The 16,968-nt window shown below is 36.9% G+C and overlaps 1 protein-coding gene across 2 annotated transcripts in view; it reads right to left on the bottom strand.

Annotated features, from left to right (window-relative positions):
* Positions 1-16,968, bottom strand: part of GLRA3 (glycine receptor, alpha 3) — a 206,236-nt gene that overhangs the window by 29,181 nt on the left and 160,087 nt on the right. For both annotated transcript variants that reach the window (XM_011968674.1, XM_011968675.1), the window contains exons 6-7: positions 11,392-11,529; positions 5,847-6,061 (exon numbers count right to left, since the gene is read on the bottom strand). In XM_011968674.1, coding sequence (XP_011824064.1) covers positions 5,847-6,061; positions 11,392-11,529 — 353 coding nt within the window. The remainder of the gene's footprint in view (positions 1-5,846; positions 6,062-11,391; positions 11,530-16,968) is intronic.

Here is a 16,968-nt window from a genome sequence, read left to right as displayed (position 1 = left end):
CCATTCTCCTGCTTCAGCCTCCCAAGTAGCTGGGACTACAGGCGCCCGCCACCTCGCCCGGCTAGTTTTTTGTATTTCTTAATAGAGACGGGGTTTCACCGTGTTAGCCAGGATGGTCTCGATCTCCTGACCTCGTGATCCGCCCGTCTCGGCCTCCCAAAGTACTGGGATTACAGCCCATATCCTATCTTTTTATTGTAATCAACCTCACATAAATATCTGTGTGCCAACACAATTGTGGTGTTCAAAAAATGTATCAGTTCAATTTGTATTTTCTAAAAGTTATAATCACTTTTAAAATTGGTGTCTTTATGAAGAATGAAAACTTAATATAATATAAAAGCTATCATCATTATTTTTCTTATTTTTTATTTTTTATTATTTTTTTGAGATGGAGTCTTGCTCTGTCACCCAGGCTGGAGTGCAGTGGCACAATCTCGGCTCACTGCAAACTCTGCCTCCCAGATTTAAGTGATTCTGGTGCCTCAGCCTCCAGAGTAGCTGAGATTACAGGTGCCCGCCACCACGCCCAGCTAATTTTTGTATTTTTTAGTAGAGACGGGTTTTTGCCATGTTGACCAGGCTGGTCTCAAACTCCTAGCCTCAAATGATCCACCCTCTTCTGCTTCCCAAAGTGCTGGGATTACAGGCTTGAGCCACTGCACGCAGACACCACCTCTCAAAATGAGGACAATTTCACAGAGAACTTCAAAGGGGAAAAATGAGTGGAATTGAGAGAGGTAAAAGGTTCTAAGTAATCGTTGACCATAAACAGCTTTTGGTGAAGAATTTGCAATCTCCATAGGCTACCAGCTTCTTCTGAGTTTCTGTAAAATATTTCATCAAAAAGCCATATTTGAAATTTCAAGTGCTCCTCTTTTTTTTAATGCTTAGTAGCTCTGTTTTCAATGAGATGGCCATAGTGATGGGAGCAGAGAAATCCACATAGAATCTCCCTGGGATTATTCTCTACTTCTTTCCTATCCCTTCCTCCCGTCTTGTTTTTCTGAGCATTTACTGACAAGCCAGAGTGTGGTCTAAGAAAGGAGACAGAAAACTTAAACAAATAATTGCCCCGAGGTAGATAAGATTATTTACAATTCCTTTTTCCCTTCTTCCGCTCCAACGCTTCCCTGTGGGTGGAGCACACTCTTCCACCCCCTGACTTTCAGTTTGGCCATGAGACTTGGTGTAATTTATGGAATGAGAACAGAAGTGACTGTGTGTCAATTCTGAGCAAAAGCTTGCATGTTTCTGCTTGCCTTCTTGCTCTCCAGCACTCCTCCATGGAAAGAACATCTTACAGGTCCCTGCAGCCCCAAAATGAGGAGACACAGGGAGCAGATCTGAGACCCACTCCACAGCCTAGATCCATGCTCACTTGAACAGTCAATCTCAGGGCAAGCCCAGAAGAGACACAGGCACCTTGCAGTCCTGTGAGCAAGAAGAAATGTTGTAAACCATTGAGATTTGGGAGTTGTTATGCAGAATAATTGTGATGCAACTGGATCATCAGCCCCAAGTGCCAAGAATGTCATAATATTAATATATTGTGTTAAGAGCTAGGGTTTGGATAAAGTTGAATCTAGAGATTCCCTACCCTGCCAAATTTCTATCTGCGTACGTGAATGTGTGCATTGTGCATAGTGTGTCTGTGTGTGTGTGTGTGCACCTGTCTGACATACTATGTTCAAAAATCTCTGATATGACAATAAGTTTAAAAGACTAAAATAAGGTATGCATAGTGACACTTGGGTACTTCTGCAGATGATATGAAACATAAAACATGCACCAGACCTGGTCCTTAGCCAGTCTCTATAAAACAGGATGGGAAAAAAAATGATGAGGGTAGATCTCTAACAGGAATTAATTGATTGTTGAAATCATAAAAGAAAGGGTAAGATGTATATAATATTGCTGTATAGCCAAGATTTCTCCAAAGTTCCCTAATGTGGATTCCTTCTAGTACTCAGTGTTTACAAATTAAAATTATGTTTTGTCTCTTCTACTGATTTTCTCTATTCTTACCCATCCCTATACTTAATTCCTTCACTGCCAAGGTCTTAACTGAATATTGAAATTACACTTATACTAAAAAATAATTGAAATATTATTACTATCCCCTCTTTCACCCCTGACGAATGAATCCTCCTAAGGAGGACTAGCTTTCCATATCTAAAAAAAGATTACAGAATGCTGAGATCTCAAAGAATTCAGGAGTAAAGTTCTGGGGTGAGTGGATCTTGCCTTTAACCAAACTATCTAATATATTCTGTGTATTGGTAGGGCTAGCCCTGGGGGAGGAACAGAGAGAGAAGATATTCAGCTGTAGGAAGAAGGCCAAGCACAAATACATCTTCTTTGCCTGTCTTTCCAGGCTTTCTTCCACCAGAAAAATCACCTCTAGTCCACTTCTCAATTCATTTGTAGTTTATTCCCTAAAGTCTGAGGGCTGGGTGTTGTTGGTCAGAACTTTGGAAGTTCTTAGTTTTTGACAATTCCATGTGATTGTCTTGTAAATGTGTCCAAGTTAACATGTTTTAGAAAAGAACTCACAATTAACCTTTCCCTCAACCTTCCCTATTAGTAACTATCATCTCTACTTGCCTAGTTACTTACCTGAATGCCACTCCTGCATTTCTCTGAATCTTCCGTGCTCAATTCATAAGCAAATCCTGTCTGTTTTACCTCCAAATCTATTTTTTCAAAAACATTTACTTCTTTCTAAAGCCATCTGCTACTCTCTATCTCTGTTGCTACCAATCTTGCCAGACCATCATCTGCTGTGGACCACAAAAGCTTGCTTGGTGGACTCCTTGCTCCCACTCTACCTCTTCTATCTGGTCTTCACACAGAAGTCAGTGTAATTGCTCCCCTTATTAAAATTCATCAGTGGCCCATTGCTGCGCCCAAATTAAACCCAATCATTATGAAGTCCTATGAAGTCTTCCTTGATAGGCGCCATGGTCATCGCCATCTTATCTCACTCTGCCCCAAGCACACGGTGTAAGAAAGCGCTCCTAAAGTTACACAACCTTGAAAATTTGCTTGGAATAGAATGCGTGTATCACCTTCTTATGGCCACCTGATACAGACACTGCAAAAATGTGAAAGAGTTCAAGTTTCAAGGAATCAGTCACAGGCGTGTTCTTGCTTTGAGAGACTACATGCTTGATTTATCATGACATTGTAGAGGCTGACGCAATAGAAAATATCAGAGAGAAATATCAGCTCTGTAGTTCTCTAGAAGCTGGCTATAGTACATTCTTTGAGATTTCATTCTCTGAGTCTTACTTAAGCAATTTCTAAGCTCGTTCTTATCTTACAGGAGATGCATTGACACAGAGCCTAGACAAAACACTAGGCAAAGATCACAAATTAATGATTTATTGTTTCACTCTCCGATGTTTGATAGTCAGTTTTCCTGAATGTTACTTTGTGTTCCTACTTCCTAGAAACTGTCAGTAGGTAAATTCTGGGTGATTTAGTGGCAAGACTTTCAGACTTCTGAGGGTTCTTTTGTGAGACTGAGAGCAGAAGATCTTAAGGTGCATGGTCTCACACATGTGCTTCTAAACGCAAGTTGTAACGCCCTCACCTCCTGTCTCTCTGGCCCGATAAAGTCACAGAATCAGAATTGCATTTTTAAAGAGATTTTCTACTCTTTTGAATGTCTCATCCAACAGATTAATTCTTGTTGTTTATCCTGGGTCCTTGGGGTCTGCCCTGCTAAAATTGAATGTAAGTAATTCATTATGCTAAAGCTTTTATTCCTGACTTATCCTGAAACCTTTTATTCCTGACTTATCGTGAATTCTAAGATGATACAATCAACTTCTTTTAAGGTATCACTTTCTCAATCAATTCTTTTTGTGGGTCAGAGTCACAACTGTCATCACGTTTTTAGGTGTCATTGTCTCTATGATCAGAGAGATGGAGAGGTTTTGTACACGTGTACGTGTGTAGTTGAACTCATGGCGGAAAATTTATTTCTTCTCTAAGGTCTTGTGGAAATTAAAGCCTTTTAAAAATATTTCCTATTTCTTGAGAAAAAACTATGAAGCAGTCCTAGTCATTCTTCTTTTTTTAAAGTTGTACCTCAATTCTGCGTTTTTAATTTATTGCTTGCTTTATCTCTGCAGCCTCTACTCACATTTCCATACAGCCCCAATTCTAGCTTACTCTGTATATAAGCGTCTTTCTGTCCTGTCTTGTAGAAGCCACAGATTCTCTTTTTTCTGACTGACAGCATACAGACAAATGAGCTTTCATTTCTGTTTAGCTCATAAAGATCAGTGAGTAAACTGGCGATTTCCTTTACAAATTAACCATGAAATATCCACTATTACCCAGATATTACTGTTGCAACATTTATCCTTATGTAAATAAGTATTGAGTCTTACTAGTTTACATTTATAAACAGATTTATAATTTTCACATGAACAATATTTTAGAAAACACTAGTTGATGCGAACAATTTTGAAAATACAATTACTTGCTAATAAAAGTAGACATTATTTTGAAAGACAACCATTAAATTTTAGTGAGGCAGATCGTGTTAATATCATATTTTAATGATTAAATCCTATTTTCAATTTTTATTTATATAGGCATTTCAATCTAATAAATTGAATCACGGAATGAATTAGTAGAAAGGACTAAGGGAGCCATGACAATAGATTTATAATTTACTTGGTGTGGCAAGAAGATAGCATCAAATGCACACAAAAAAAGTTAATGTGATTTTATTGCACAGAAGTACTTCATTTCAATGAAAGTAATAGTAAAGCTTTTTGGAAGCTATGCAGAATTACTTAATTTAGATGATAGAAACTTCTTCTTAGACATCATTTTAGGGGAAGAAAATAATTTTCTATTTCTATGCAGCTAAATAAATGAAAAGAGTTTTATTTCAGTATATCTTATGCAAAGCAATATTGGGTCTTTTACGAACCTCACAGAGGGAACAATTTTATTTTAATTCTGGCAGCTCAGCATGGATGAAAATCGTGGAATTAGATAAGGTCTCCTTCCTATTGACTTACGGTTACTTAAAAGCAAAAGGGAGAAAAAAAACCCACAAAAATAATATATACCATATTTGGCTCAGGATGCAGCACTATGGGCACTCTGATAAAATACTTGTAGTATAATTGGTATATGTCTTCTGGAAATAAATTTGGCAATATATATGAATGCATACAGCTATCATTGCAGCAATTCTGTTTATAAGAATATATGCTAAGAACATAACAAAAATATGTGTAAAGCTGTGTGTGTGTATGTGTTTGTGTCTATATATAGATATATATGCATGTTTACATAAAATGTGTATATATAAATATAGTTGATATATGTGATATGTATAGACACAGGTACACACACACATATATACATATACACTCATATATATAACATTTATTATATAAATATTTATTATAATATCAGTCCTAAGAGTGACTAAGTAAATTATGGCATATCCATACAATGGAGTACTATGCCACCATTTAAAATTACCATGTAGATTCAACTTAAATGTTTAATATATTTCTAAATATTTCAAAACCTATTGATACAAATAATTCCATAGTGTATACGAGTATTATCGGTATTTAAACAATTGAGAATAATAATACAAAATGTGAATAGCGGATATCACTGGTTTGCAGAATTTTTTTCATTTATTTCTGTTTTACGTGTTTTCTGCTTTGGTTATACATTACTTTGAACACCAGTAATGCCATTGAAATGCCATTGAAAAAATATCTGACCAAAGCTGACAATGATATCTTTGCAAGATTATAAGTGTGTGTGCAAAGATATGTGTGCTCATTCGGTGCACTTACCTTTGGCAAGGAAGCTCGTGATCCTGAACTCTGCGTCGTCATCGTCAGCACAGTGGTTATCCCCAGAGCTACCCTGGCCGGTGCCGCATCCATGTTGATCCAGAACGAAACCCAGGATAGAATAACGATCAGGAGACTGGGAATGTACATCTGGATCAGATAGTATCCCATTTGTCGCTCCAGATGGAATCTCACTTCTATACATGTAAACTTTCCTAATTGGTGGTAAGGTAAATACAGCAATTAGTACAAATAGGTCTTTGTTATGGCATCAAATATCACAATTTCTTTTCTTTTTCTTTCTTTTTTTTTTTTTTTGAGACAGGGTCTCACTCTGTCCCCCGGGCTGGAGTGAAGTGGACTGATCTCAGCTCACTATAGCCTGCGCCCCCGGGTTCAAGACTTTCTCCTGCCTCAGTCTCCCCAGTAGCTGGGATTACAGGCATGCACCACCAAACCTGGCTTATTCTTTTTGTTTTGTAGAGATGTGGTTTCACCATGTTGGTCAGGCTGGTGTCGAATTCCTGACCTCAGGTCATCTGCCACCTCAGCCTCCCAAAGTATTGGGATCACATGTGTGAGCCACTGCTCCTGACCTCACAATTTCATTTTGATAAGGTTCCTGTCATAAAACTTTCCATGATAATGAAAAGAGACTCATATTGATTCCTCACTGTTAGCATCAAGAAGCAATGTAGTAAGAGAATGTACTCTTGTAGGAAATAGCAGTAAACTTTATTACTTCCGACTTGAAAAGCGCTTTACACTTGTCAAAATATCCAAAGATTTATTATTTCACTTGATTACGACAATTGCTTCTGAGGCAGACAGGAGAAACAGATACTTATTATATAAAGATCTTCTTTACTCATTGTTTCTGATGCTTTGAGTGCTTCCTTAAAGCCAGGTGCTATTTGTTCCAGAAGCCTTTCCATTTTCTTTAAAGTAAGTGTGAGAGGATAAATACAATTGAACACGAATGATTCCTTGAATAATAAAGCAAACAAGTAGGAAAATATATGCTATTTCCCATTAATACTTTTGAAAATAAAAACACACTTACCAAAAACAAGTGGGATCCATTTGTAGTAGATATGTATGCTTTTGTGTCTCTATTATTTACCTCTATTTTGGTGAGCAATACGTGGAGGAGTAAATGATGGTTTAATAAACATTAAGTTGATATATTTTGTTTGTGTCCTGTTCTACTCCCTACTCTATTGATATTGATTTATACTACTCTATGTTATCTCTCCTTTATAAAAATTGTTCTTCTAAATCACCAAGTTCTTGGTTTAATTGTTTTTATTTGAATTATTTTAAGAAGGATGAGGTCAGAAAGTTATTCTGCTCTTTAAGTAACATTCTGTTAGTTATCATGAAAGAAAGATGTTAAAGAGCAATTGCTGTCCTATCGCTAGGTAGGACTCAGTGCGAGGGACTTGGGCCATGTGTGGTTGCACAGGTGAGGCAAGGGCACTATATCTGGATGAACCCATGCATGTGCTTCCAGAGCTTAAGTCTCAACAAAGTTCACAAAGTCTGGGAAACGTAGGTTCTACTCTTAGGCGAATAGTAATCAGAAACATATGTGCAAACCATACATGATCCTTTTACCAATTTGTCAAATATATACAAAATGCCTAAAGATTCCTGAAACATAATAAATATAAAGATTTAAATTTTTCTATGAAAAATAATGAAATGGTATAAAACAAGAATAACTGATTCAGGTGATTCTCAAGGAAAAAAATAAACTCCATTGTGTTTTTATTTAAAAAGAGTGTTTTTCAAAGTTCAGAATCACTAATCATCAGAAAAATGCAAATCAAAACTACAATAAGTACAATCCCAGCACTTTGGGAGGCCGAGGCGAGCGGATCACGAGGTCAGGAGATCAAGACCATCCTCACTAACATAGTGAAACCCCGTCTCTACTAAAAATACAAAAAAAAAATTAGCCGGGCACCTGTAATCCCAGCTACTCGGAAGGCTGAGGCAGGAGAATGGCGTGAACCCGGGAGGCGGAGCTTGCAGTGAGCCTAGATCGCGCCACTGCACTCCAGCCTGGGCAACAGAGTGAGACTTTGTCTCAAAAAAAAAAACCAATAAGATATTCTCTCACCCTAATAAAATAACTACTATCAGAAAGACAGAAAACAACAAATGTTGATGAGGAAGGGGAGAAAGGGGTGTACTTGTACACCATTGGTGGGAATACAGATTAGTCCAGCTACCAGAGAAAAGAGTATAGGAGTTCCTTTAAAAAGTAAAAGTAAAGATACCATATGCAATACTGGGAATATATCCAAAAAAAAGAAAATCAGTGTATTGAAGAGATACCTGTTCATTGCATGTTTGCTGAAGCCCTATTCACAATAGCTAAGATGGGGAACCAACCCAAATGTCCCTCAGTGGAAGAATGGATGAAGAAAATGTAGTATGTATACACAATGGAATAGTATTCAAACAAAAAAGAATGGCATTCTATCATTTGCAGCAACATGGATAGAACTAGATGATAAGCCAGGCATAGAAAGACAATATCACATGTTCTCATGCATATGTGGGAGCTAAAATAATTGACTTCATGGTTGTAGTAAAGAGAATAGTGGTTTTGAGACGCTGAGAAGAAGGCAGGTGAAGAGGTTGGTGAGTGGGTTTAAAAATACACTTAGAATGAATAAGTTCTAGTGTTCAATAGCATAATGAGGAAAACTACAGTTAACAATAATTTATTGCACATTTCAAAATAGAAAGAAGAAAAGATTTGGAATGTTTCCAGCACAAAGAATTGATAAATATGTGAGGTGATAGATATCCCAGTTACCCAGACTTGATCATTACAGATTTCATGTTTGTATTAAAATATCACATGTACCTCCAAAAACATGTACAGCTATTATGGATCTATAAAAATTAAAAAATGTTTTTATAATATTGCTGGGAAAGAAAATAAAGGGATATACACATGAACACAAATATACACCATTGCTTGTATATAAATAAATATACTTAGTGTATGTGGATCTGAAGAGATAAAAGAACAAGCTGGACAAAAAAATCCATCACTTATGCATAGCAGCAGACGCCAGAAATATAGTGATCAACGGAATCAACATAATACAAACTTAAGACAGTGAAAGAAATATGCAATAAATAAGTAAACATAAAATTGAATGATACAATTTCAGATGGTGAAAGCAGAATTTGGGCGTTTAACACTTATTGTGACATATGGATGTTTCAAGAGTTGGCATTTGAATAACCCTGAAGGAAGTGGGAGTATTAGACCTGGAACAATTTCGGGAAGAACTTTACATGCAGAAGGAAGAGCAAGAGCAAAGGCCCTGAGACAGACAGAGATGAGTTTGGAGTATATAAGCAAGCAAGTCATTGTGGCAAGGTATTACAGAGCAAGGGGAAGAGAGATAAAATATTTTGGAGAAATTACTAGCAGGAGACAGATAACAGGATGCTATAGCATATAACTAATAAATACTTCGGGAGAGTGAAAATACAACTGAATAAATCCTCTAATTTTGTGCAATTAATTTGTATATGAAAACATTTTTAACTTAAGTGTATTTCATTTTATGGGAGGAAAGGGTATTTTATAAATTTGATCTTAAGTAACCTAATATTGTTGTTTGTTGTATTTTCACAAGTAACATAAAAGACATATGTGGAATCTAGGCCTATTATTGGAAAACAAAAGAAGATTCTTGTGCATTGTAAAAGCAAATATGAAATGGAGTCTGGGATCTGAAGCAAATTAACCACATACTTGAATGAGGACTCTATGAGATGCTTTCATTCTCTACGTAATTTGGGCAAGTTATTCTGCTTCTGGACAGTACAGTGCTTCTAGAATGTAAAGTTGTAAGGTCTCTATGATATCTCCCAAGACGTCCCATTCCTTGCTTACGGTAGGCATTCATAAATGTAAGTTCTTTTCTTTTAAGCTGTAATAGCTCATTTGATAACTCGAGGAAGTATGCAAACTTCCTTTACACTAAGGAAGCGTCTCGAGTCCCTCTGTCATAAAACTTCATCCCTAATTGATGTTTACAACTTCACCACTTGTTCTGGGTTAAATAGTATCTCCCTAAGATTCATGTCCACCCAGAACCTGTGAATGTGAACTGACTTGAAAATAAAGGATTTGCAGATACAATCAAGTTAAAATGAAATTGTCCTGGATAAGAGGGGGTCCCAAATCCAACATTACTGACGTCCTTATAGAAACAGGGAAATTTGGACACAGAAACACAGACACATGGGGGAATCCCACGTGACTCTGGAGGCAGAGACTGAAATGATGCCTCTGCAAGCTGAGAAACAAGGTTTTCCAGAAATAGGTAGTCAGGAAGAGACAGGGAAAAACTCTTCCCTAAAGCTTTGAGGGAAAGCATGGCCCTGCTGACACCTTGAATGCTGGATTCCTAGCCTCCAGAACTGTGAGAGAACACACTTCTGTTAAGTCACCGTTTGTGATAGGCTGTTACGGCAGCGCGAGGAAACTAATATACCTCCGTAAGTCAACTCTAGGGGAGTTTTAGCATCTGTCTAAGGGAACTGAGCAAGGACGGTGCCATTGACTTGCCTGCTCTTAATCTTTGTGTGGACATGTTAAACTTGAACTCCCTAATAAGTTAGATATCAGCTTCGTCTCTGAGTGAAAAGGAAAACAGTGGTGACTTTTTGATCAGATATTGTGAATTTGCTAAGGAGATAAGAGAGACTAGGGACTTTGTGTAGTGAAAGGTCAGAGCACAGTTCTGGAAAATGCTGAGTCCACGATGAATCATAGTTACTGTAATGAAATGATAAGAACAGCAGCTGATGCTAGTGCGAGGCCATGTAGTCACCACAATGGAATGATGCCTCAACCATTCAGAGAATGGAATTATCTGAATTCCATTACTTTCTAACTGAATGCATACATTCTAACTGTATAGTTAGAATATTTCTTATGGAAATAGCCCATGTTAATTAAAGCAACTGAACAGATTTTGCCGATGTGCAGATACCACATTGAGTCTCTAAATTCTTAGTGTTGATAACTATATCTGATATTTATCTCAAGTGTCTTAGTGTGAATAGTAGGTGCTTAGGTAAAAATAACACTGAAATGCATGAAAATATGACAAAGGGAGAAGTTAGGCAACAAAGCTTTTCTTTTTTTTTTTTAGCGGAAACAGTGTTTACTGTCCAAGAAAGGTCAAAAACATATTTTATTGCTCACGGAAATTAAAGGAATAGTTTTGGAAACATTATTACTATGTAATCATGAGCTTTTCATTGAAAATTTATTTAAAGATAATTGAACACCAAGCATTACTTTGGTCGATACAGACCAATTATCTAACAATATGTAATGAATCAAAGTATTGATAAGTTTCAAATGCATCCACATTCTGCTATATGCCTATGAAAAACGATGATCTAAGAAGAGTTAAATAACTTAGCATTATAATGAAGAAACGTCTGGATATCATAAAACCACAAGCAGTCAGTGTAAAGAACACTACTCAACCCCTACCTGTATTGTAATGTTTAGTGCAGTATCGTAAGTCTTTTTCTTCTTTCAACAGAAACTGGGGCAAAGTGAGTCCTTCTGCCACTTGTACAGGTGCCTCATCTTGCCATTCAAAAATGAGATCATTCATTGTGTACCCAACTAGGCAAAACATAATAAAAACATGAATAGTCTAAAAAGGGCATTCAAAGAAAAGAAATACAAATTACTTTATAGTCACATAGGATGAGAAGACCAAACAGTGTCATCTTATAGTAACTCTATGGATGAAGCTATTCATTGCCCAATTCCATTTCATAAATGTCTGTGGAATCTATTCATGTGGAACTCCCATCAAATAATATGAGAAAACAAAGTGGACTTATTAAAAGTATACCATGGCGTGTTGAAACTTGAAGGGACATGCATATACATTCTTTCTTTGGGATGGGTATCTACTGGATTAATTTGGTAATTTTTATTTTGATTTCATTCTATCTGCTTTCTCCTTACTTTGAAATTATTCAGGACTTTCTCAACAAAAACTGAAATTGTCACTTGTTACAAAATGGCCTTTTTTTTTTTTTTTTTTTTTTTTGTGAGATGGGGTCTTGCTCTGTCACCCAGGCTGGAGTGCAGTGGCATGATCTCTGCTCACTTGAAGCCTCTGCCTCCTGGGTTCAAGTGATTCTTCTGCCTCAGTCTCCCAAGTAGCTGGGACTACAGGCACATGCCACCACATTTTTGTATTTTTCGTAGAGACAGGGTTTTACCATATTGGCCAGGCTGCTCTCAAACTTCTGATCTCGTGATCTGCCTGCCTTGGCCTCCCAAAGTGCTGGGATTACAGGCATCAGCCACCGTGCGCAGCCAGAAAAATGACTTAAATTTAGTGTAAGAATAAATGTCAGAAATCTCTTAATTATATACAGATTGTTCAAGGATTTAGGCATGTTGATTTTACTTCTGTTGTGTTTCGAACCTCTCCAGAGTTGCATGTAGATAGCATTTATTTCTGGGCACTTAAACCCAATTAGAAAATATCTACAAAGTGAAAGTGGAGAGGAAATGGAAATTTACGTTTTCGTGAAGATTTTGATACACATTTCATCATTTAATGATTCACCAATTTCTTACATTAATTTGAATTAAGCATTTAATTCAAAGAGAGGGGAGCATTCATTATTGATATATATGGACTTTAAAAATTTCCATCCTTTATCAATAAAGAAAACAAAGTGGACTCATTAAAAGTATACCATGACATGCCAAAACTTGAAGGGACATGCCATGGTATGCTATTTATAAATAGTCAAGGTTTGGGCCAGACAAGTTATATTTTTATCATGGAAAAATTTCAACTCCTTAAGCCATAATGTTGAATAGAATTGGAGTATTTTCTTTAGAATTTCTTGAACAGGCAAATAAAAGTTTATTATAGAATGCATGTATTTTCTTTTCTCTTTGGAACATCTACACCAGTATATTACTGGCAGCTGTTGTATTTTTAAAAAAGTATATTTTCACTATCATAAAGGATTCTCTTTTCCCCCCTCATGAAAATAAGTAACAACTTGGGGGAAAAAAACACACACAAAGAAAATGACTTAAACTGTAACATCTGTGGGGGGAAAGTACTACCACATAATACCTCCTTGATTTAATCATTAAACATGGGACAGTTTGTGGAGGTGGAAACCTTTGCACATAATATCAGTGAATTCAGCACAGAATTGATTAATGGATTTTGTAATAGGTCAGCAGCCTTTAGTAAACTAACATTTCCTATTTCTATATGGGAGGTATCTAAGAACTGCAGAATTTTATCTTTTCCTTCCCTCTGAGTGAGAAGTTGTTGAAATGTATGTTTAAAGACTACTGCAGAAAATGAGTCAAAAGTGAATGGGACCTGTGGGGCAGAACTGTTGTTACTTTGATCAATGAGTTTCTTGATGCACAACTACCACAGAGGTAGAAAGAGAGAGGAGGCATGGTGTGGCCTCTGAACTAAGTCAAATGGTTGACATGTTAAAAGTAGTTGGATGCAGTGGCTCACGTCTGTAATCCCAGCACTTTGGAAGGCCGAGGCAGGCCAATCACCTGAAGTCAGGAGTTTGAGACCAGCCTGGCCAACTTGGTGAAAGCCCGTCTCTACTAAGAAACACAAAAATTAGCCGGACGTGGTGGTGGGCACCTTTATTCCCAGCCACTTGGGAGGCTGAGGCAGGGGAATCATTTGAACCTGGGAGGTGGAGGTTGCAGTGAGCCAAGATCGACCATTGCACTACAACCTGGGCAACAGAGTAAGACCCTGTCTCGAAAAAAAGAAAAGGCAGAAGCTCCAGGTCTGTGAAGCAGCACAGAAGGGAAATGGTCCCAAACAAATTCTCCTGGAAACAAGCTTGTATTGTAGGGAAGAGGCTATATGAGTGACTGGAAACAATTGGCACGGAGTAGGTTAGGCTGAGTAGAACACTGAGTAGGGAAAGAAACTCATCACCCTCCACCCTCCCCAATACCTGGGAAAAACTCTCCCAGACACAGTGAAATCTGATCCAACTGTGGTGGTAGTGACTGGAGCCAGATGCCCTACCACACTTGACCCTTAGGTATACCTCACAGCACCCACGTCACAGGCAGTGGAGGTGGTAGTAGTAAGAGCGTCACTGACCAGATCTCTTTGGACTGTATGTGATTCTGCTGCTGAAGATTTCAGCAGAAGTGTCGTCAGTGTGATGGCTCATTGTGGAGCAAGCGCTATTTGGTAGAGTTTGTGAAGTCACTGAAATTGAAGGAAGCGTGCATCTACATCTGAATTTTGACTCTAGAACAGATGTGAGAATCTGAAGGACTGTCCCCTAGGCTGATGGATTTAACATGGCAGGGACTTAATACTTGCTTATACTAGAATACATTTATTTCATTGACCCCTGCAATTAATAATGATTTGATTGGTAATAATAGAAAGCTTTCACTTTCATTCATAAGTCCTTTAATATGTCCATTACAAATACCATTTTACTGAGAAAGTAGATGCACATTTCTCAAAGATTTAAGGATACTAAAATAGGCACCAATTCTACCTCCTGCCAGATAAGACATGTTTCTCATTCTTCCACACCTATAATCACTGAAGACAAAATATGTTTGATTGTGTCCCAATTTAGACAGATGAATGGAAAAATGACCTGAAACTTCATTTTGTTTTTATATTCTAAAATTTTCTCAAGGTGTTCTGTGAAATGAAACTAGCTTTATGAAATTCCTTCAAAGACAAGCTTTATTTAGTTGCTAATACAATTTATAGACAGTATATGTAGCTCGCTTTTGTTTCAAATAGTCACATTAGTTTAGGTATGTGTATTTAGGTATGTGTATTTCATAATCACACTATACTACTTCATTATGGTTCAAAAAGTACTTAAGTTTGAAACCGGAAGGAAGATAGTAAGAGACCATAGTTAGAAGCAATTTCTTTATTTGAGTAACTTACTGGTTGTTAATGATAACAACTAAGTGGTAATATTGTCTCAACAAACTCTCAGACATAATTTTAAAAAATCAATACTTTTTTACACAATTCAAAATGTTTTAAGATCCTTATGCTGTTGGTTGGTAGATCTTTATACAAGTCTGAGAATGTTAAAGAGAACAGACTGGTTAATGAGATCAAGATTGTGAGCTGAATTACCTTATACCACAGTAAGCTTCCCAATGAATACTAATTTATTCAGGGAACAGACATTAACTCTAACTTCAGTCAATAACCTCGTATGGTAGGTACCATAAAACACGTAAACAAATGGCTCAGTGCAACCAAATGCTTGTTTTATCAAAGAGTTGTTCACCGAGTACCAACTGTATGGAAGGTGTCCTGCTGGCTTCAGGCAATGTGATATATTATTGCCGAGTAAAGAGTAAGTGGCATGGGAGAGGCAGAAAGTGCTGTGTCCTTTTAGCACAGGGTTCTGTGATATCTACCTAGGCCTCATTTGAGCTGGATCTTGAAAACAAGGCAGAGCCTGCATATAAAGTATGCAAAAGGTGAGGCACTTCAGGCTCAAGAAGCAGCAAAATCATTTGAAAGAAACTGTGAACTCCCAAGGTTTATAATAGCAATGGGAACAGCTTCATTTGTCTAGAGCCAGTTTGCATGAAGAAGCATATAAAGTGACAAATAATGTAAGATGATGATAAGTTTAAATTTCCAGTTTAAAAGTTTGATCATTGGAATCTTTTGAGCAAGTGGTGAACCACAAAAATTGTAACTGAGTAGCATGAGTAGCATCACTCTAGCAGGGTTCTTTCATGGAATTCACACGGTCAAAACTGCTTTCATAATCATTTGCCTTTTTCATTGTGTCAACATTTGCCCTGATGTTGAAAAAACAATGGTGGGTAAAACTTCTAGTGGTTTTGCACAAATAAAGGGGCTGGCACCAAACTGTGCTAGGAGTTACTGTATTTTTACTGCCATATCTTGCAGTAAAAACAATCCCATTTTTATTTATAAATGTCTTTGATCCTTTATGAAACAGTCAATATCTTATAGTAAAAACAATGCCACTTTTAATTCAGAATGTTCTTGATCTTTGATGAAGCACTGAGAATGATCAATTTTATTAAATTTGGACCCTATGTAAGTACCTTTTAATATTCTGTGTGTCAAAATGGGAAGTCTGCACAAAATACTCAGCTGCAGGCTGTAATATGATTCTTTCAAGGAGAATCATTGGTGTCTTTGAGTTGCAAGCCGGAACTAGCTTGGGTTTTTTGTGAAATACTATTTTTTATGTGAAAAAAATGGGTGGAAACTGTGGTTACTGTGCCTAGGTATTTGGCAGACCATTTTCTCAAAGATGAAGGAAGTGAACTTATCTGAACTTGTCATGTTAAGGGATAAAACAGACAGTATTTGCTGTCAATGATACATTTTGAACTTTCAAGTCAAATTGGAATTTTGGAGAAATTGTTGTTACACCATGAGCTTGATAGCTTCCCAATACTTAAAGATTTTTTGATGGCCTTGATGGTGACATCAACAAATGTGATATTTTGATGTGTACAATGAAGTGTGTCAGCTGTTTGGAAGATCTAAATAACTCATCAATCTGATATTTTCAAAATGACAAAAACATGTTTAAAAAGCATACACGAAAGACCCATTCAAAGTGCAAGATAGACAAGTTCGTTTTAACTTAAAAGAGTAGGAAGAGTTCATTGATATGGTTTCCAATTCCACATTGCAATTAATCTTTAAGAGACTTAAAGTTTTTTGCCTTCTTAAGAAGGCAAAACAAAACCAAACCAAAAAACAAAAACCCTCTCATTCTTCTGCAATGGTCCACAAGGATTATAAGTCAGAGGTAACATTTCAGTAGATAATTTAACCAAAATGGGCACATAATTATGTGTTTACAGGAAAAAAAGGAAAATTTCAAAGTTTTCAGTCTAAGTCACTGACAAGTAGCTATGCAACAATATTTGCTTGTATTTCATACCTCATGACATTAGAGTAGCTTTCTTTGACCATCTAATAAAACACCTTTCCTCTGGTTACTCTACCTTATCTATTTTCTGTTTATTTTTTCCATAGTACTT

This window comes from Mandrillus leucophaeus, unplaced genomic scaffold (genome assembly GCF_000951045.1).
Source record: "Mandrillus leucophaeus isolate KB7577 unplaced genomic scaffold, Mleu.le_1.0 Scaffold856, whole genome shotgun sequence".
Lineage (NCBI taxonomy): Eukaryota > Metazoa > Chordata > Mammalia > Primates > Cercopithecidae > Mandrillus > Mandrillus leucophaeus.
This window is presented reverse-complemented; position numbering and strand designations above follow the sequence as displayed.